This window comes from Aedes albopictus, chromosome 1 (genome assembly GCF_035046485.1).
Source record: "Aedes albopictus strain Foshan chromosome 1, AalbF5, whole genome shotgun sequence".
NCBI classification, from domain to species: Eukaryota; Metazoa; Arthropoda; class Insecta; order Diptera; family Culicidae; genus Aedes; species Aedes albopictus.
This window is the reverse complement of record NC_085136.1, coordinates 214,766,194-214,789,016: the sequence shown is the minus strand read 5'-3', so window position 1 is coordinate 214,789,016 and position 22,823 is coordinate 214,766,194. Positions and strand designations below refer to the sequence as shown.

Genomic DNA, 22,823 nt, shown 5'->3' with positions numbered 1-22,823 from the left:
GTGCAATTTTAGCAGCTCATGCAAATTTTGATCAATAACGGCGCCGGCCAAGTCCTTATAGTCAGCTGGGAAGGGAAAGGAATGTTAGAGTGTACTGGTTGTTGCTACTAGAGACCGAGAGCACTCTGCGTCCCCACAACCCACACGGACTGGGGTATTTGTTAGACGGAAAGGATGGGAGATCTGGGAGTCACCGTTGGGTCGGTGATGCGATCCATGGATAGGGTTATTTATAGAATCTATGACAAAAGGTCGAAAGACATAAGGTCGAAGGACAAAAGGTCGAAGGACAAAAGGTCGAATGGACAAAAGGTCGAATGGACAAAAGGTCGAATGGACAAAAGGTCGAATGGACAAAAGGTCGAATGGATAAAAGGTCGAATGGACATAAGGTCGAATGGACAAAAGGTCGAATGGACAAAAGGTCGAATAGAACAAAAGGTATTGACAGTAGACAATTTGGAAGACATGATAAAGTGGTCAGTAAAACGACAATTAGCTTATATGCAGCTATTTACTACCGCATTTCAATTCGCAATAGATGCCTAGAATGATAGAAAGTAGAAGCCAATGAGCCATTTTACGAGACGTTTCGGATCCCCCTAAAATCCCCAGAAACCCCATGTGACGCACCTCAGACCCTCCGAAACCCCAGAAAACGGCATGTAACGCCTGCGTAACGTTTCTGAAATCCGCCAAAAATACTCTGAAGCTCTTTGGAATGCCTCCAAAATCCCCCTTAAATCCCCGGAAACCTCATGTAACGCACCTCAGACCCTCCAAAACCCCAGAAAACGGCATGTAACGCCTTCGTAACGTTTCTGGAATCCGCCGAAAATGCTCTGAAGCTCTTTGGAATGCCTTCAAAATCCCCCTAATACCCCCAGAAACCCAATGTAACGCACCTCAGACCTTCCGAAACCCCTGAAAACGCTATGTAACGCTTCCGTAACGTTTGTGAAATCTGCCGAAAATTCTCTGAAGCTCTTTGGAATGCCTCCAAAATCCCCATAATACCCCCAGAAACCCCATGTAACGCACCTCAGACCCTCCGAAACTCCAGAAAACGGCATGTAACGCCTGCGTAACGTTTCTGAAATCCGCCAAAAATGCTCTGAAGCTCTTTGGAATGCCTCCAAAATCCCCCTTAAACCCCCAGAAACCCCATGTAACGCACCTCAGACCTTCCGAAACCCCTGAAAACGCTATGTAACGCTTCCGTAACGTTTGTGAAATCCGCCGAAAATTCTCTGAAGCTCTTTGGAATGCCTCCAAAATCCCTCTTAAATCCCCGGAAACCCCATGTAACGCACCTCAGACCCTCCGAAACCCCAGAAAACGGCATGTAACGCCTTCGTAACGTTTCTGAAATCCGCCGAAAATTCTCTGAAGCTCTTTGGAATGCCTCCAAAATCCCCCTAATACCCCCAGAAACCCCATGTAACGCACCTCAGACCCTCCGAAACCCCAGAAAACGGCATGTAACGCCTGCGTAACGTTTCTGAAATCCGCCAAAAATGCTCTGAAGCTCTTTGGAATGCCTCCGAAATCCCCCTTAAACCCCCAGAAACCCCATGTAACGCACCTCAGACCTTCCGAAACCCCTGAAAACGCTATGTAACGCTTCCGTAACGTTTGTGAAATCCGCTGAAAATTCTCTGAAGCTCTTTGGAATGCCTCAAAAATCCCCCTTAAACCCCCGGAAACCCCATGTAACGCACCTCAGACCCTCCGAAACCCCAGAAAACGGCATGTAACGCCTTCGTAACGTTTCTGAAATCCACCGAAAAATGCTCTGAAGTTCTTTGGAATGCCTCCGAAATCCCCCTAATACCCCAGAAACCCCATGTAACGCACCTCAGGCCCTCCGAAACCCCCAAAAACGCCTCCGTAACGTTTGTGAAATCCGCCGAAAAATGCTCTGAAGCTCTTTGGAATGCCTCCAAAATCCTATAATGAAAAAAAAATGTACTATACGGTTCACGGGCTGGGAGGTATGGCTTTCAATCTTTGGAGGAATAACTTGGAGGAATAGCTTAAGAATCCGTTTTTGAGTTATTCTTGCAAAGACTGAACGCCATACCCCCCAACATAATCATCAGCAGTCGAAATTCGAAGAAATTATTTATACTTATACAGTGTTATTCGTCGGAACTACCTATAAATCCAAGAGGGGATGAATCATCCCGGATGATCACTAATCACAAGTAGTAATTTTTTCTGCAGTAGAGATAGAAAGAACAGCTATTGAATTAAAGAAGGCAAAATTTCTGATTAAATTATAAGTACCTAAATAGTCGATAAATTATTCAGTAACAAAACTTAAAAGAACAGCCTATAAATTTAAGAAGGAAAAATTACTGAACAAAACATCAAACTAAATTGCCATTAAATACTACACCAACACAACTTGAAAGAATAGCCTATAAACAAAAGAAGGAAAAATTTCCTATAGAAATGTCAGTGGCTGAAATACATATGATTACTATAAAAGCACCATAATGTTTCTCTCAATGAGCAAGAACATGAACCATTCGACCTTTTGTCCCATTCGACCTTTTGTCCCATTCGACCTTTTGTCCCTTCGACCTTTTGTCCATTCGACCTTTTGTCCATTCGACCTTTTGTCCATTCGACCTTTTGTCCATTCGACCTTTTGTCCATTCGACCTTTTGTCCATTCGACCTTTTGTCCTTCGACCTTTTGTCCTTCGACCATTTGTCCTTCGACCTTCTGTCCTAAAGCCTTATTTATAGTGTTCGTGATAGATTGTGTGGTGAATAAGGTGAATAAGGTCAAGCGGCACAGCACGCTTTGGTTGCATAACTTATAGGCGTTATATATACACTGTGCTGTGAGTGGCAGTTGGAAGGGAGGGAAACGACTTTTTTTCAATTCGTTTCTGGTTCTAGCGATGGCTATGAACATATGAATATACATGAGTTGTATGTGTAGAGAAGAGAGAGCGAGAGAAAGTGGATAGAAAGATACAAAGTAGGATGAAAAGGACGGGCCAGGGATTGAACCCATGATCTTCTGCATACGAATCAGAAGCGGTAGCCACTAGACCACCAAGCCCGTCTGAGACTTATTTATGAAAATCCTCCCAGCCCAATATTTATGTCTTGAGGAAGTGACAACGGATGCTGATTTGCTTGCTATTCACGGATTTCCTGGAACAAATCAAACACGTGGGTAAACTCGTACAGCCTTGTGCTCCTGTCAGTGCCTTTGCAGCCCCATGCCTTGTGTCCTGGTTTCAGACCTAAAGTAAACCTCCCGTGGCTCGTGTAAGGTCAGTTTGCATACCGACCAGTCCACCTTGAGCTTCCCTAGTTTAACGAACTGGTTTGCGTCCGCCACAGGTAGCTGTAGCTGCGGTGGCCACCTTCACCTCGCACTGATGCTGCAGTGGCGTAACGAGCTCTTCCATATCAGTGATCTCATCCAGGATTTTCACGGTCAGAGTCGGCTGCGCCGTAAGAGCCCTTACTTCGACACCTTCTCCAAGGATGTCTTCCATCAGACTTTTACTGGCGGTGCCCTTGTTTTTTAAATGAACTAAATCACGGATGCACGTTTAAATCTGCTCTACTGTCATCAATATACGGAACTACTTCTTCTTTTTCTTCTTTATGGCTATACGTTTCTACTGGAACTTGACCTAACTCCTCTCTTCAACTTAGTGTTCTTTGAGCACTTCCACAGTTAATTGAAGGGCTTTCTTTGCCTGCCATTGCATGAATTGGTATACTGTGATGCAAGCACAATGATACACCATGCCCAGAAAGTCGAGGTAATTCTCCCGTCCGGTATGTGAATTTAACCCGCTGTCTTCGGATTGACGATCCATAGCCTTAACTACTAGGCTATCTTGAGACTCTCTCCCCGGAATTACTTACAAGCACATGACCACGATCTGCTGGACGCGCTGTGTACGTTTTTATTTTTACTCTGACAGAAGACAGCACTATCAACAAACACTACGATGTTTGCTCTGTCGCCATGAAACATAATTTTTAACAAATACTAGAGTGCAGTTGTCTGGATGCGCTATGGTTGATTTTTCCACTGTCGCCATGAGACAGAATAAGTTGACAACGCTAAATGCGACCATCTAGACACGCTGCGGAATAAGGGTGCGGTCATCCGGACACGCTGTGGACTATAGACCTTTATAAAGGTGCGGTCATCCGGAAATGCTATTTACTAGGGTGCGGTCATTCGGACGCGCTGTGGATTAAGGGTGTGATCATCCAGACGCGTTGACTAGAGTGCGGTCATCTGGACACGCTGTGGGATTTTTTTAACTGTAATCTGACATGCCACCAAAGGCAAGTGAACTCAAGCATTGAAACGCCACCAGTCGAGTTTTATTAACAGTCATCACCAGAGACACTATTTTACAGACTTCGATACATTGATTACGATGCGTCTTGAAGATAAATCCACGAAACATGTTTATCTTTGAAGTCTGTATCGCAGAATGCGCATTATTCCCTAGTTGTTTACAAAATTACTGTAGGAGTGAAAGAGAAGGAGTGAATTTTATGCAGTGACCTATAGGGCTCTGCACGAAACACTCACCCTCTCTTTCGCTCTCATTGAGATTCCAATTGTTGCTGCCTGAAGTTCCAGACGAGGTATCCCCATCGATTATAATGGAGCTACTTTGGTCTTTGCACTCATCAAACAGCACCGGATTGTTCCGTTGTCCACAACTCTGAAGTAAGCAGCGGCAGCGAACGCGCTTTCGCTTGCGTCTACGAACACGTGCAACTCCAACGATTCATAGGCTTTTTGGCTGTATCCGAAAAAAAAAGCACCGCGGGATCTTCACTTTGTCCAGCGACCGAAGTATCTCCAACCATTGCTGCCAACGTGGATGTATTTCGCCGAGAATTTGCTCATACCAGCCGACCTTCGATCTCCAAACCTCCTGGATGATGACTTTCCCATCGATGACAAAGGATGCGACGAGACCTAACGGGTCAAACAGGCTCACCTCCAGTCTTAACACCTCTCGTTTGGTGGGAGAAACCGCTGCGTCGAACAGACGCTCCAAATATCTTCTGAAGCTGATCGTATAAGAAAACGCGTCTTCAGACCATTCCCAGGAAGCGTTCTTGCTGACTGTCCTTGTCCATCACAAAGCTTTTCACTTCTTGCGAATTTTGCTCTCCGATGCGCCTCAACACTTCGGGTGAGTTTGACATCCAGTGTCGTATCTGGAAGCCTCCTCGAGCGTGCACTGTTCGTACATCCGATGCTAGCTGAATCGCATGCCAGCAGACAGTCGTCGACGTAGTGGTTCTCTATTATTGCCGCAGCTGCTTCTGGGAGTTCCATCGAATATTCCATTGCGTTTATATTCTTCGCAAATTGTGAAGAGCATGGTGAGCAAGTTGAACTGAATTTGACCACGTCCATAACAAACACTTGTATTGGGTCCTCCGGTTTGTCACGCCACAGAAACCTCTGAGCATGTCGATCCTCTGGCCTCACCTCCACCTGATGGAACATTTCCATAATATCGGTGCTAATCGCAATTTCTTTTTGACGGCAGAGCACCGCTTGAAGAGGCACCAACAGTAGAGCCGAGTTGAACGATACTCCTTGTACAACAACTGCCGCATCGCAGATGATTCGCAACTTCTCCGGGGATTCACAACGATACCTAAGGGTAAATACCAGATGCGATTAGGGTCCGACTTATCCAGTTTTTGCTGCGAAGCTCCATGTGCGTAGCCTTTCGTCTGGTAATCAGCTATCTGTTGCCTCATCTTGGTGTACAGCTCCGGTGACTTGGACAGGCGACGTTAAATACATTTCAGGCACCGCTCAGCCATCGGACGGCTGGTGGGAAATTCGAAGTCGTCGTACTTCCAAAGCAGGCCGTTCTGGTATCGACCGGAAGGAGTCCGTACCGGTTTCGCAACAGACACGCCTACGCTCTCCGTCGAAAAGAACTGCTTGATCAAGCCATCAAGATCGTCGTCGTGGGTACGAGCGCAAACAGGGAGTACCCGGTGCGAAGTAACTTGGTCCGTTGGTCCAGTGCAGCCATACACCACCCATCCTAACCTGGTTATGCGGCGAAGGGTTCGCCTTCCTTGCCCTCGCGTTGTTTGAGTGAGTTCTTCACACTGGTGTTATCCAGACCAATCAAAATCCCTGGAACGACATTGTCATAGCTCAGAACTGGAAGTCCCCGTAGATAAGCGAAGCGATCCTCTAGTTCCTTGAAGTGCAATGACTGCCGAGGAAGATCCAAACTCTCCACGGTCTACACACCTCTCAGTTGGAACTGTTTGCGTTATCCCACACCGGAAATCTGGACCTGCACTTTCATCGAATCTTCCTCAATTCTCTTGACACCATTAGTCCACTGCATGCACTTGCACAGTGATGATACAGGTCCATGTAGGACGAGCTGTTCAACCAGTGACTTCTCCACCAATGTTGTGCTGAGCAGTTGGAGTGTTGAAGTTGACCGCATGTGCCCCACAACTTGGAGATGGTACTGGGTTAAATCCCATTCCCTGCTGGTGCGCTGGATAATTGATGGCTTCATACGAATTCCCTTGTCTCGCGTTGATCGCCGCCGGGATATTCACTGATGCCGCGCTGGCCACTGCAAGGCCATGCATCGCAATACTGGCCGCTGGGACTTGAAAAGATACCGAATTGGCCACTGGAGAAATAAGTGACGGCTGGCTATGGAAACCTTCATGCGAATTCATCACTGGCACATATGTTATCGTTCCGCTGTTGAAACGGTTGGGAATCACTGCCCAAGTTACCAAGGTGCTGAAGCCTTATTGCATGCAGATATACGGTGTATTTAGAGCAATCATTACTTTGCATGAACACTTAAGGTTGATTTAAAGTGGAAATGGCAATTATGCGACTGATTCAAGATTATACCAGTATGATCGTAATTTGATTCTATTATTGCCCATTTCCACTTTAAGTCAACCTTAAGTTTGCATGTAAAGTAATGATTGCTCTAAATACACCGTATATCTGCATGCAACAAGGCTTCAGCACCGTGGTTACTTGGGTGACCAACCCGGCTCAACAGACAGGGCAAGATTTTTACGAAATTCGCGAAATAACCACCTAAAACGTGAAGCAGCAAAGGTTGGACTAATGATGAATGCGTCAAAAACAGGTAAATGGAACTGCGAACGACAGAGCTAGACAAAGCAGCAGTCTTACGAATAGTCGGTACACTTTAGAAGTGGTTAAATACTGCGCGGATCCGTTTCAGCAAAAGACAACAACGTGAGCCATGAAATATTGAGGCGCATTATCAGCGGAAGTCGGGTGGGTTCCACAAGAACCAGTCGAAAAGGATTAACCCTCGCATCAAATGCACCATGTACAATTCACTGATAAAACCAGGGGTTCTCTACGGGTACGAGACCTGGACTATACTCGTGGAAAACCTGCAATTACTCGAAGTTTTCGAGCGTCGGATTCTTAGGATCATCTTTGAAGTGTACAGAAGAACGGTGTGTGGCGGCGAAGAATGAACCACGAGCTCGTTGCACTCTGCAGAGTAACTAGCATTCGGAAGGTGGCAAAATCTGGAAGTACAAGATGGGCAAGGCATGATTTGAGTATGCCGGACAACAACACTAAAAAAGTGGTGTTCGCTATTGATCCGATCGGTACAAAAAAACATGGATCGTAGAAGGCACCACGGGAGAACCAGGTGGAGCGTGATTTGTCGAGAATTGGGTATGACCGAGGATTGTGAAGGGATGCCGCAAACCGAACATTGTCGTGCAGGTATGTATCACTATTGATTATGTGCTTTTCTTATTATAATGTAAATGCAATTAAATGATTGTCAAGACCAACATAGATGAACCCCCTGTAGGTAAAACGTGTCCCAAATAGGGTGTTGCTACATATAATCTCAACTCTAACATGATGAAAATCTTCTCATAACGAGGCTTCTTCCAAACAAAACCCACCTCACGATATGAAAATCAACCTTCTTTGAAAGCTCTTAACGTTAGAATAATAAGGCCTCACCGTTCGCTGATTGCTTTCAGCTTCACGGCACGAGGTAATAATCCTCCTACCTATCCTATGGCAACATACCGCTTCGATTCGTTTCGTTTCGTTTCCTCCGTATTTAATCCACCTTTTTCCCACCCAACTCCCACGAGAATCGAGCCGAGACTCGAGGAGAAAAAGCAATCTCTAGCACCATCCAATAATAAAGAAGCTTACCCGTGCCTGCGTCGCTGATCCGGCGGCGTTGTTGCCAACGGTGCTGGTGCCACTGCCGCCTCCGGTGCCGGTTCCGTTGTTTTGATTTGATCTATCACGTCTATTAACAGTCTTTAATCCTCTCAAAAGTCGCGCCAGAGTCGTGCGCTTTTTGCTCGTCTCGCGACCGTCTGATGGATGGATGGATGTGGAGGATGCGTGAAACGAGAAGAATAAATATGAACGGATTAGTACGGAGGAAAATCTGGTTGGTGGGCGGCAATCGGCATGCAGAAACAACGCTGATCATGATGATGATATTACGCATTGAAATCGAGTCGATGTTTAAATTGGCGACGGCGTGTGACTGCCTATTTATTAGTTTTTTTCGAAACATTCACATGTTTATAACATTCTTAACTACTATTTTTTTTCTTTATTAGCCAAAGTCTTTCAACCAGGTCCGCTTCTAATTTGTATTGTCGCTGTCTATAAACTGCATGACCCATTTAACATTTATATTTTACTGTGAAACTAATCCTTAAAGGAAAAATGAAAAATTGTTAGATCCACCGGACAGAAATTATCTATTCGACTAAATATACACCCTCCCAACAAGTAAGTCCATCGACATCAATCCTGGATAAATTAGGATTCAATAATCAAAAACCGAATCACAATCCAATTCTCGCCTAATACCTGCAGCGAACTGCTGGCACCACCGATACAACTCAATTAATATCGCGTTATTGATGGCGAGACGGGCAGACTCGGCGACGGAGAGCTCGCGTTTGATCTAGCCGCAATCACGGGAATTGGTCGTCGTCACAGAGGCGAAGTAATCAAATATTCAATAAGCATCGTTTTTTTGTATGTCAAGCAGCACCTATTGATGAATAGATGATTGGAGGAATTGTATCGATTTAGCTGAGGACTGCAGTTGGGTGTATGCATTTGTGCTAATAAAAAGCAGAAGTGTAAAAGTTTATGAACTCGTAAAAGAATTGCTGAAATTTTGGCTTACATCCACAAGTGATTTTTTTTTTTAAATCTACTCGATACTTCAAGTTTTGGCATCGATTTACATCAGAAAAACACGTACTCAATGGGCAAATTAAAATTTTGAATCACTTGTCCTGGTGAGAATCGAACTCTCGACTCCATATACGACAGATAAACGCTTCTTTACCGCCAGTCTACGGAGCTGTTGAGTTTCGCCGTCGCCTGTGGGTGTAGATTTCCACTATATAGAGTGCAGGACCATTTGGACAGGAACTCCAGTTTTGGGCTTTTTTTTGGCATAATTTTGTCAGTGCTGGGGAGTTTTTTGATTATCATACAAATTTGTACGAAGGTTCTCAAAATTTAATGATTTTTTTTTCACATGTAGGGTTTATATATATATGAACAATAACTAAATTGAAAAAAATCGGGGTCGCCTAAATTACCGGAAACACCAGTGGAAAACAAACATTTTCCACAGACACCACCTAATTTGAAAAATCATAACTCAAGAACGAAGCAACGTAGATACATTTTTTTTGTGAGATCATAAGCAAATTTTCTCAGCAATAGAAAAACAAAAAATACAAAATGAAAATTGTTTCCACAATATAATTCATAGTTAAGGAAAATCGGTTACAAAAGTCGGAAAAACTATTTAGAAAGTCCGGAGAAATTTTCAAAAAAAAATATTTTAGCCACGATAAAGGGCGAACACGATGAAATTGCCACGCAGAAAATATTGTATAACTTTTGATTGCGTTCGCCAAAATAGCTAATTTTTTCACTATGAATAGTATATTATGTGTAGCTAATACCATAAAACTTTCTTTCAAATCGGTTGAGTATTGGCGGAGATATCGTTGAAACAAGGAAATTGCCACTTGAGAATCTTGTGCAAACAAACATTTTGGAAAATATCACTTTTTTGCTGTTTTTTGCCGTTTGCTGGCACCAAAAATACTGAACCTATTTCAATGAAAATTTTTATGTACGTGAAGTATGTATGTAGAAGTAGTTTGTCAAAATTTCATTCAATTTGATCATGCCGTTAAAAAGTTATAGCCGTATATGTCGCACTATGTCACAATAAGCAGATGTGCTTTTTGGTATAGTGAAATTCAAACTGCGCTTACTTTGAAAGTACTCAACAAAAATGGCTGAAATTTTCACTGTAAACAGTTTAACACAACAATTTTACACTATCAAAGTTTTATAAAAATCGGGACAGTGTTACCATTTCTACAGTCAAAATAGTGCACGCAGAACTAAAAATGGTCAAAAAGTATCTAAAATTTACCTTGAAACGATTTGAGCTTTGGATATTTACTAGAAACAGTACTGAACCGATTTAATAATAATTAAATAAGTAATTTTTTGAAATGGGTGCACAAATTTTCTAAAATCTCATTTTATGATATCGACAATATATGCGCCAATACTCAACCGATTTTAATGAAAATTTTTTGGTATTAGCTACACATAATATACTAATCATGGTCAAAAAATTAGCTTTTTTGACGAACGCAATCAAACGTTGTACAATATTTTCCGTGTGGTAATTTCATCGTGTTCGCCCTTTAGTAAAAAAAATCACCATCTGGACCAATTCATTTGATTTTTTTGTACACAGTAAGATACGTGCTGTATCTAACCGTGTACAATGTTTTGATTAAATTAGTTCAAAAGTATTACTTTTCAGAAAATAGATTTTATTTCTAAAAAAAAAATCTATATATACAGGAGGTCTCAGCAGCGTTTCCAGGGGGTTTCGTAAGGTCTCTGGAGCATTTCAGGGTATCCAAACGGCACCAGGAGGGTTACAGGACGACTCAGAAGCGTTTCAGGGGATCCCATGGGGGTTTTAGGAGGGTTGCAGGGGGTTTCAGGGGTGTCATAGGTGGTTGAGATGGTCTCTGGGCAGTTCTGGGGATCTTGAGGGGGCGTTTAGGTAATATCCGGAGGTTTCATGGGAGTACCTGGAGTTCTCACGGACTTTTCAGAAAGTTTCAGGGGATATCAGACCGTACCACTGGGTTCCAGCGGGCTTAAGGGGTGTTCCAGGGGGTCTCAAGGGCATTTTAGGGGGTCTGTGCTCCAGGCGGTTTTAGGGAAGCTCAGAGGCGTTTAAAAAAGTCTGAAGTGTCTGAAGTCTAGAGTGTCAGAAACTATCCAGAGAATCTCAGGAGCGTTCTAGAAGATCTCAGAGGAATTTCACGGGGTTCAGGATGTTTAAGGGAGTCTCTGGGCGCATCTTACTATTGAAATGCTCAAGAAATCCTCGCAATCCCTTAAAAATACTCTTTAACACCCTTGAAGTCCTGAGCCCATTCAAATAAACTATTGAAGCCCCCATGAAAGCTGCATAAACCCATTGAAATGCCCTTAAATCTTCGTAATCTGTTCTAAATACTCCTGAAACCCCTTGGAACGTCTTCAAAAGGTACCAGAAACCCTCTGAAATATACTTAAAAACCCCTTGAAATGCCCCTGATATGTAATCCAACACCTCTAAAACCTCTTTGAACTCTCTCAAAACGCCCTTGAAACCCTCTTAACCAGGGCTGAAAATCGTCGCCGTACGACCAAAAAAGTCGACGACGAGAACGAAAACTAGATCGTCATCGTTGCTCGTTCCTCATCGGATGACTCATTTAAGCCAGCGAATCGTCGTGAAGGGCTTGCGTCGTGACGAAAACAAAATCTTCATTCGTTTTGTTTCGCTCTTTGTCCAAGTGCGTCTAGCCGACGGAGTCAATGTCGCCACCAGCAACACACACAAAAAAAAGATTTTGATAAAAAAATAACTGCACCTGGAATCAAACAACGAACCTCTACATTGCCAATCCAGCGCTCTTACCAACTGAGCTAGTGAGGTTTCACATCACCGTAAGTGCCGAAACGCCAATAAAAGCTATTTCCAGTTGGCGTTCGCTTGGCCTGTCGTCGCTCATTTCCAGAGAACAAAGAGGACGACGAAAAAGTTGGTGGATGACTATTTATGATTGAGCTTCGTCGTGACGCCCGCAGTCGGCGACGAAAAGGCTAATCGTCACCGTTGTTCTTTCGGACGAAGATTGTTTTATTGTTATCTTCACGCAGTGGTGACGAGAAGGACGATTGTCAACCCTGCTCTTAACTATCTGAAATGCCTTGAAACGCCCCTGAAGCCCCTTGTAACGCTTTTTAAAGGCTCCTGGGACCCTTCCTGAAATGTTGTAAAAATTCCTTGAAACGTCCCTGAAGCTCCCGTAATACTATTGAAACTCTCCTGAAATCTTCTTAATAGCATTAAAACGCCAACGCAACCTTTCCGAACGCTATTAAAAGCCCAAGCAACACACATATCATATAAGAGTTATGACTGCGCAAGTTTTGGTTGTATAGAAGTGAATTTGATGTAATTCTAACATTATGTTAGAATTACATCAAATTAACATCTGTATAACCAAAACTTGCACTGCCGTAATTCTTATATGACATGCGTGAGTCCTGAAATCCCCTGAAGTCCATTGAAAGCCTCAATTTTGGGGTCTCTGGGAACTTCCTGGAAACCCCCTAGCCCCATCTCAAATACCCAGGAGCAACACTTATTCTCGCGAACTGTATATAATCTCTGACCACGACCAGTAACATTACTCTCATCTATTTGTTGGCGAAAAAAAATAATAATAAATACCTACGTTTAGTAGTGACGGAAGAAGCTAAAGTTTGCAAAGATAATTCCGCTTGGACTAGATTTAACGTTTGTAAAATGTAGTGGCAAAAGATTATTATTAAAGTGGGCCATCTTAGCTGTTTTCTCAAGACTGTTTTGGTCCCATTTCAGCTCCTAAACAACTGTGCACAACTTTAACACAATCAGTTGTTATAATTATTTTTCTTTATTATCGAGATTTTCAGTCCTCGGCTGGTTCATCTCGTAGACACAATTAGTTGAGTCTATTATTTGAGCATTGCATTTGAGCTTTTGCATGAAAAGTCATGTTTTTACGAATTAATTATATTCTCCAGATACCTGAAGATCCAGGGGGTTGAGGAGAAATATCAAGGAAGGCTCATTGGACTTAAAGGGTGTTTCAGAAACGTTACCTAGCGTTTTTTTTCTCTCGTTTGTCGGGTGAAGATCACTGCGTCCAGATTTTAGAACTATTGTGATATACTCTTTTGCTGTGAGGTACGCAAGTTATCTCAGTAACATATTTGTCACTGAGATACCTTGGTATCGACTGAACTCAAGACCATCTATTATTGATGAATAGAGATCCTGAGTTACAGTATGTGACTCCCCCATTCTGGCGAGACTAGCTTTATGAAGCCAACCACGTCCTTGGGAGATAAGATCCATATGTCAGCAGGCCCTAAAAAGGGCTTGCTGAGAACTTTGAACCTACGTTGAGTGAGTGCACTGCAATAGCAGAGGATGTGTTCTGATGTTTCCCTCTCCTCGTCACAGAAGCGGCAATTTGAGGTTTGGATTGCTCCGATCTTTTGTAGATGGTATCTGCAGAGGCAGTGTCCAGTTATTAGACCTAGCGTTTCATGGGCTTTAAGTGACGTTTCAGAGAACCTTAGGTGGTTTTAAGAGATTTCAGTGATGTTTCAAGAGAGTTTTAAGGAGTTTCGTGGGGACCTCAGGAAGTCAAAAGTGGTTTCAATAAAGTTTCAAGGTGTTTTAAGGAGTTTCGGGGTATTCGGAGGTTACTTGGGGATTTCAGAACGTCGAGCTTCTATTAAGGGGGTATGAAATCCAGCCTGAAACCCCCAGGCGTTTCTAGGAGTTTGTCGGATGTTTCAAGGGCTTAAAAGGCAATTTAGGAGTGTTTCAGTAAGTTTCAGGGGTTTTCACAGGGTTTTAAGTGGCTTTTGCGGGTATTCAGGGAATATCAGATTCCAGAACGTTTCAAGGGGTTTCATGAGGTTTCCGAAGCGTTTGAGAGAGGAGGGACTTCAGGTTCCAGAAGTTCTAGTGAGTTAACGGGGTGGCTTCAGAGCGGTCCCAGTGAGTTAGAGGGGTGTTTTTGCTAGCTTTTTAAAGGGCTTCAAGGGATTTCAGAATTGTTGGAGCCGGAGGGGTCATATATGGCCCCAATATAGAAACGGCTGAATAAATTCTCCCATTCGATGAAACAGAAATAACAGAATACTGTCTTCGGCAAAGTTGTTGCAAATTGAGTCTTCTATTAGGGAAAATGGGGATATTTGTATTTGGGACTTCATTGACAACCTAGACCATTTTGAACACCGTGAATTTTGGAAAAACGAAATAATTGACATACCAGTCGTTATAAAAGCTGATGTGGGTTTCGATTATATGTATCCATTTGGCCTTCGTCAAGAATATCAAAAGGTGTTATATAATCTAGGTGTTTCAAACTGTCCTTTAGTAAAGTCCTTCAAATCTACAAAAATAATGTTATGTATTTTCGCCACAATTAATAGCATTGCATAACCTACAGGAATCCGTGAAGCTCTTCACATCTACAATGCCATTTATAGATACTATAGGGATATTCCAGGTCAGTCATACTACCTTGTAGTTCAGGACTTCAGGTCTACATTCGTAACAACAGCCATATCTGTTATACTGGGTAACGTTGCATATTTATCCGTGGTTACTGGACCAATCTGAAGTCTACTTTTTTACTATAGGGGCCGTTCATAAATCACGTAGACTTTTTGGGGGGAGGGGGGTCTGGCCAAAGTCTACGCTCCATACAAATTCCAAAATTTATGTATGGACAAAAGTCTACGAGGGGGGAGGGGGGGGTCTGAGATTGCCAAAATTTGGTCTAGCGATTCAAGTGCTTTTTGCATGCGTGATCGATAAGAAATCTTAAATATTGAAGAATAATTGCTATCAAGCTGGTCCGTTAGTTGATTGGTACAGAAAAGCAATATATCAAAAAGTCTGAAATCGAGGCTTTTGGCGTAATATTTTACCACTTGTAAGCTGACTTCGTTGTAAACGAAGCTAGTTTTGTTCGCTTGCGGTTTTTACAATTTTTATGCAGTTGGTAAAAGACCCTCCTAGGATAAGCATGCGGTGCAATTATTCTCTGGGACAGTTTTTTTTTTACACGGGGCTGGACGTTTTTCTTTTGGTGGGGCGTATTGCTCCGTTTGTTTTGAAAAGGCAGATTTTGAACGTTTTCGAAAAACGTTTCAATGCTTCCATAGCCGCCCCTCCGAAGGCAATGTTCGCATGCAACACTTCCCGAGCAGAGGGGAATATCAAATTAATAACTACGAAATCACAAAACCTGTTTTTATATAATTAAATTAATTAATTATCGATTTTTGCGGCTTAACCAGCCGAATGGAAGTTTTACTTTATTCCAAAAGCTAGACTTTACATATACTGGAGTGAGTGAGAAATGGACAAATTGAGGTGAAATTTGCGAAAAAGTTACTCGTCCTCTCGGTGAGACTCGAACTCAGTAGGAGTCGTGAGTTCGAGTCTCACCGAGAGGACGAGTAACTTTTTCGCAAATTTCACCTCAATTTGTCCATTTCTCACTCACGCCAGTATATGTATAGCCTGTTTTTATATCTTGTTTTGTTATTATTGAATTATCAAGGCATTACGTTTCCATAACATGTTTTGTTGGACAATCTTATTTTGTTATGACCAAGCAATTGGTATGCAGCCCTTAAATAACATTTCAATATTACATTCTGTTGTGGAACAAGTTTGGTTATTATTGTATTATTGAGAGTGCACAAATACTTTAAGGTATTGCTATCTAAACTAAAACAAATTTTGAAACAAAACCTACGTCATTCTACAACGTTATTTACAGCATTTGAGGGAAAGCAACTGCATATTCACTCATCAATTTGTCTTCCTCTTCAATTTATCATTACATCCAAACTGAGACAAAGTGCATGCCCCATATCACTAGCTAGTATTCCGTGGGAAAAAGTTTGCATAATGCACCAGAAAAACTGTTTAACGATTTTTTGAAAAGTGCGCAAAGTTAGGCCCTAGGTGCGCAAAGTATGGTACGCTTACGGTATCACATTTGATAAGAGGTGTGGTATATTACGTGACATGGAGGTGCTGTAATGTGTACAAAACAAAGTCCCTGCTGGGCGGCGCGAGGTTTTGCTAAATTTCTGAAATTGACTGAGTTGTAGCTGAAAAGTACCCAAAATACCAGCCACTGCCCAAGTGGCGCAGTACCCTGCATACATCTAAACGAGAACATAGCAGACGATATTGAAGGTTTTTAAGGTTTTCAAAGGGAGGTTCCAGATTCCGCCTTTGACATGTGGATTTCAATGATAAAAATGTCAAACTTATGGAGTAAACTTGTTTGAACGAAGCTAATACAGACAGCTGAATCCAAAATTGTAGATGGTTTTGAATGGGATTTTTCAGAAATATTTTGTATTTCACATGTTTTCCCTGTCGTTCCAGAGGATGAAGTCGGATCTACCTATTTGAAAGATAGGTACATGAATAGTTGAAAATACACCTATTAGGGAAAAGAGAAACTGAAGTTCGCATTCTGACATGTTGGTCTAAATATATAGAATTCTCAGCCATCACGAAATCATATATGATGTAGAATAGGATGCTAAAGTGGAGGCCATACCACTTTAAATTTTTAAATAGGTTCCCGGGCACCAAAGATCATGAAAATTTGGATTTCGGCTCAGTTCGGCATGTATAGATTGTGAATATGGAATTATCTCAACACCACTAAAGAAGCCAATTGCAGCTGGTCTATGGAAAATTCCACGTGTATGGCAATTCGGGTTTTTTCTTAACTCACGATGACCAGATCGGATCAGTAGGATTTGTTTTTGATGGAAAAAATAAATCTGGATCAAATGAGATCAATATTGTCAAAATCGGAGAAAATTTATCGCAGATATAACCATTACATAGTTTACCTTCTTTATTTTATTGTCTGCTGTTTCATATTATGAAGTAAAAAATAAAGGCATTGCTACTTCTAGAAATTTCATCAGACTCTTCCGTATTTTTTATTTTATTCATTGCTATAATTTGAGTTTTGGGTAAATATAGCATCATAGCTATTGATATGTTTATCTTTGTATTAATTTCCTTCTTTCAATATCCCAGTCCCGTTACGGTGCCAAATTCCTATCACTTTTCTACGATTCCCAATTCTTATAGGTTAAGTAAAATTTTAGCTTCAAAAAGTGATACATCTGCAAATGAGTTTTTTTTTATCTCAAAATTGAGTAAACTTAGTTGAATTTATATGTCATTTTAACAGTACTGCTATTCTAACCTCTAATTATAACGTCAAAAAGTATCGAACAGACTATGTATTACGAAGTAATGAATGTTAGTGAGAGTGGAGATAGCAAATATGGTACCTACTAAATAATTCTGATCATTAAAAATGTCAACTATACAGACAATTCTGCTCAATTGATGATTGCATTTGTCTATTATAACTTTTTTCTTTCGGTCTATTATTATTCGATCATATATTGTTCGACATTATGTCATAAATATCTTTTTTCATTACTAAAAATAATCTAAAACAGAATAAAACTAAACAGCAACTGCAGAAGTAATCATATCGGCATATGATATAATTACCTTTTACCTTCGCTCACGTAGGTACATGTATAATCGCCGTTCTCACAACGCGAACAAAACAAAAAATAAAAAAAAATCATCTCCGTCTGGAAAGAATCTTTGTCGCCGCCAAAATGCACCCCATGACGAAGCTCAATCATAAATAGTCGACTAGCAACTTTTTCGTCGTTCTCTTTGTTCCGAAACAGCCGACGACGGGCCATGCGAACGCCACCACTGTTTATTAGTGTTACAGTGCACATGTCTGCGCACCGCGATAGCGCTGTTGGTAAGAGAGAGAGGTTCATTGTTTGATCTTGCATTCAAATTTCTGTCTATTTTTGTCCTGCGACTGGCAAACATACATACATTTATTTGTTCAACATCATTAAGACAAGACATAATCAACAATAGTACGCCACAATACTCGGTTCGTGGCTGCCGCTCTCCATCCTCGGTCGCGCCCAATGCTCGCCAAGTCACGCTCCACCTGGTCCGCCCATCGTGCTCTTTGCGCTCCACGCCTTCTTGTACCAACCGGATGGTTAGCAAACACCAGCTTTGCAGGATTGTTGTCCGGCATTCTTGCAACATGCCCTGCCCACCGTATCCTTCCGGCTTTGGCCACCTTCTGGATGCTGGGTTCGCCGTAAAGTGCAGCGAGCTCGTGGTTCATTCTTCTCCGCCACACACCGTTCTCCTGCACACCGCCGAAGATCGTTCTTAGCACGCGTCGCTCGAAAACTCCGAGTGCTTGTAGGTCCTCCTCGAGCATGGTCCATGTCTCGTGCCCGTAGAGGATCACCGGTCTTATTAGCGTTTTGTACATGGTGCATTTGGTGCGTGGGTGAATCTTTTTCGACCGCAGTTTCTTCTGGAGCCCGTAGTAGGCCCGACTTCCGCTGATGATGCGCCTCCGAATTTCACGGCTCACGTTGTTGTCAGCCGTCAGTAAGGATCCGAGGTAGACGAATTCCTCCACCACCTCGAAAGTATCCCCGTCTATCGTAACATTACTACCCAGACGGATCCGGTCGTGTTCGGTTCCGCCTACCAGCATGTACTTTGTTTTTGAGGCATTCACCACCAGTCCGACCTTTGCTGCTTCGCGTTTCAGGCGGGTGTACAGTTCTGCCACCGTTCCAAATGTTCTAGCTATAATGTCCATGTCGTCCGCAAAGCACACAAATTGACCGGATTTTGTGAAAATCGTTCCCCGGCTGTTGAGCCCGGCTCGTCGCATCACACCTTCCAGAGCGATGTTGAAGAGTAGACATGAGAGTCCGTCACCTTGTCGCAGTCCCCGGCGAGATTCGAATGAGCTGGATAGTTCACCCGAAACCCTTACGCAGTTTTGCACACCGTCCATCGTTGCTTTAATCAGTCTAGTCAGCTTCCCAGGAAAGCCGTTTTCGTCCATGATTCTCCATAGCTCTGCGCGGTCGATACTGTCGTATGCCGCTTTGAAGTCGATGAACAGGTGATGCGTTGGGACCTGGTATTCACGGCATTTCTGGAGGATTTGCCGTACGGTAAAGATCTGGTCCGTTGTCGACCGGCCGTCGATGAAGCCGGCTTGATAACTTCCCACGAACTCATTAGTTTTAGGTGACAGACGACGGAAAATGATCTGGGATAGCACTTTGTAGGCAGCATTCAAAATTGTGATCGCCCTGAAGTTCTCACATTCCAAATGGTCGCCTTTCTTGTGAATGGGGCAGATTACCCCTTCCTTCCACTCCTCCGGTAGCTGTTCGGTTTCCCAGATCCTGACTATCAGCCGATGCAGACAGGTAGCCAACTTTTCTGGGCCCATCTTGATGAGTTCAGCTGCGATACCATCCTTACCAGCTGCTTTGTTGGTTTTGAGCTGGTGAATGGCATCCTTAACTTCCCTCAGCGTGGGAGTTGGTTCATTTCCGTCCTCCGCTGCACTGGCGTCGTCGTTTCTTCCGTTGCCGTGGGCTCCCGTGCCTACGTTCTCCACGCCGTTCAGGTGCTGATCGAAGTGCTGCTTCCACCTTTCGACCACCTCACGTCCGTCCGTCAAGAGGCCTCCGTCTTTATCCCTGCATATTTCGGCTCGCGGCACGAAGCCGTTGCGGGATGCGTTGAGCTTCTGATAGAACTTCCGTGTTTCTTGGGAACGGCACAGCAGTTCCATTTCTTCACACTCCGCTTCTTCCAGGCGGCGCTTTTTCTCCCGAAAGAGGCGGGTCTGCTTTTTCCGCTTCTGTTTGTAACGTTCCACGTTCTGTCGAGTCCCTTGCTGCAGCATTACCGCCCTCGCTGCGTTCTTCTCCTCCAAAACCGTTCTGCACTCTTCGTCGAACCATTCGTTCCGTCGATTCCGTTCCACGTACCCGATGGTGCTCTCGGCTGCGTCGTTGATGGCTGCTTTCACTGTACTCCAGCAGTCCTCTAGAGGGGCCTCATCGAGCTCGCCCTCGTCTGGCAACGCGGCTTCGAGGTTCTGCGCGTAAGCTGAGGCGACATTTGGTTGCTTCAGTCGCTCTAGGTTGTACCGTGGCGGTCTCCGGTACCGTACATTATTGATGACGGAGAGTTTTGGGCGCAGTTTGACCATCACCAGATAGTGGTCGGAGTCGATGTTGGCGCCACGATAGGTCCTGACGTCGATAATGTCGGAGAAGTGCCGTCCGTCAATCAGAACGTGGTCGATTTGAGATTCCGTCTGCTGTGGTGATCTCCAGGTGTAACGATAAGGGAGGCTGTGTTGGAAAAAGGTGCTACGTATGGCCATATTTTTGGAGGCGGCGAAATCAATGAGTCGTAGGCCGTTTTCGTTCGTCTGCTGGTGGGCGCTGAACTTACCAATCGTCGGTCTGAATTCTTCCTCCTGGCCTACCTGAGCGTTCAAATCTCCTAAGATGATCTTGACGTCGTGGCTTGGGCAGCGATCGTACTCGCGTTCGAGCTGCGCGTAAAATGCGTCCTTGTCATCATCAGTACTTCCGGAGTGTGGGCTGTGCACGTTTATTATGCTGAAGTTGAAGAATCGGCCTTTGATCCTCAACCTGCACATTCTTTCATCGATCGGCCACCAACCGATCACGCGCCTCTGCATATCACCCATCACGATGAAAGCTGTTCCCAGCTCGCGTGTGTTGCCGCAGCTCTGGTAGATGGTATGATTACCTCTAAACGTTCGCACCATGGATCCTGTCCAACACACCTCCTGCAGCGCTGCGATGCCGAACCCGCGGTCCTTCAGTAGATCGGCGAGTATGCGGGTGCTCCCAATGAAGTTGAGAGATCGGCAGTTCCACGTACCGAGTTTCCAATCGCAAGTCCTTTTTGTTCGCTGGGGTCGTTGCCGTTGGTCTCGGTTCGTATTATTCTGATGCTGATTTTCCGTTACAATGGTTTTTTACGGCTGGCTCGTAGGGCCTGACACCAACCCCCTACTTTCCGGAGGACCATAGTACACAGTTGAGCTTAGAGTCCTTCCCTGGCACTCGGACGTAGATCAGCCGCCCCTAACATGGGGATCAGACGCTGTTGTGAGCCGCTCCTCCTGGAGAACAGACGCTCAGGTTTGCCGAAGCAAACCCCCCCTTCCCGACTGGCAAACATGAAATGGGGGAATGGGGAAACTGGCAATACGTAGAACCAGTAAAGCTTCTATCGTCCCTCACTGCAAGTGCTGTGATAGCCTCATTGGTAAAGGCGACTGAAAATTTACGATAGCAGGATTGGAGGTTCAAATCCCGTCGATGTTTGTAAGTTTTATAATGAATTCGAATTTTTTTTTATGTGACCTATTATTCTCTAAAAATAGAATAACACACTTAAAATAATTACCCAAAAATGAGTAAAAAAAAGTTAGTTTTTACCCTAATTTTGCTTTCGGAATGTTATCAATAACTCTTTAATATCAAAATTTGTTATTGAAATATTTCCCAAATTCACTGTTATTAAGTTGTTATTGCCACTAACAAAATATGTTATTAAATTGATTTTTCAGGAACAAATTTTTGTTATGTGACTTGTTATTTTGCCGCTTATGACAGACAAGTTTATAACTCAATATGTTATGTTAATAACATGAAAATTACTAATTCCATTATGCAGTTATTTTGCCAAAATAACGCATTTTGTTATGCTGTTGTTATTCTCTTCTGCTCGGGTTCACTGACTTTAGGAACAACGATTTGCAGTGGACAATAGATGGAATAAGGCGCCAGTTTTAGATATATTGCCATTTCTGCTTAGGGGGGCATATTATACCTGTTTACCCTAAACCTTTGGGACATTCAGATTCGTCCTAACTGCTTTGCATGAAATCCTGCAAATCTACAAGAATAACATTATATGTTTTCACTATAAATAATAACAAAGCATAACCTGCTGAGATCCGTGAAGCTCTTGAAATATCAAATGTCATTTAGAGACAATATGGGAATGTTCCAGGTCAGTCAAACTATCTATTGGTTCAGAACTTCAGGTCTACACTCGTAACATTAGCTATATTTGAACTGGATCAACCTGAAGTCAACTATATATTATTATGAACCTATGGGACATTGAGGGTCGTTCCAACTATCCTGAAGTTTTGCTCTTGATAATAACAGTAGTTACCCGAGCAGGAGAAAATAGCTGAAGAAGAACTAACTGTTCGGGCAATGGCGCAGATCTCTAACCATACCATTACTATTATACAATAGCTATGTATCACCAAATGTATTCAATAGTAAACACAGCGTAGGCCAATCCACTGCATCCGCAGTGATAGTTAATAAATTATGTAACCGTTTACCAAGTGTTTCAGTCCTGAGAAGAAATGTCGTTCTCGAGCCTTGTGAACCTACCACTTGCGCGATCACCAACTCAGGTATGGAAAACCGAATACCTACAACCTGAATGAGGTATTAAGTAGCCCTGCATAAGAGGTAAAATACCTAAAATAAAAACTGGTGTGTATTCTGTGCATAACGCGTGAATAATGACATCAGGTATGGCAATACCTAAATAATAATCGGCGATTTTTGCATACAAATAGCGATTTTCC

The 22,823-nt window shown here is 43.1% G+C and overlaps 1 protein-coding gene across 1 annotated transcript in view; it reads right to left on the bottom strand.

Annotated features, from left to right (window-relative positions):
- Positions 1–22,823, bottom strand: part of LOC109400126 (uncharacterized) — a 195,983-nt gene that overhangs the window by 144,049 nt on the left and 29,111 nt on the right. The window contains exon 4 of the mRNA XM_062846218.1: positions 8,248–8,417. Coding sequence (XP_062702202.1) covers positions 8,248–8,417 — 170 coding nt within the window. The remainder of the gene's footprint in view (positions 1–8,247; positions 8,418–22,823) is intronic.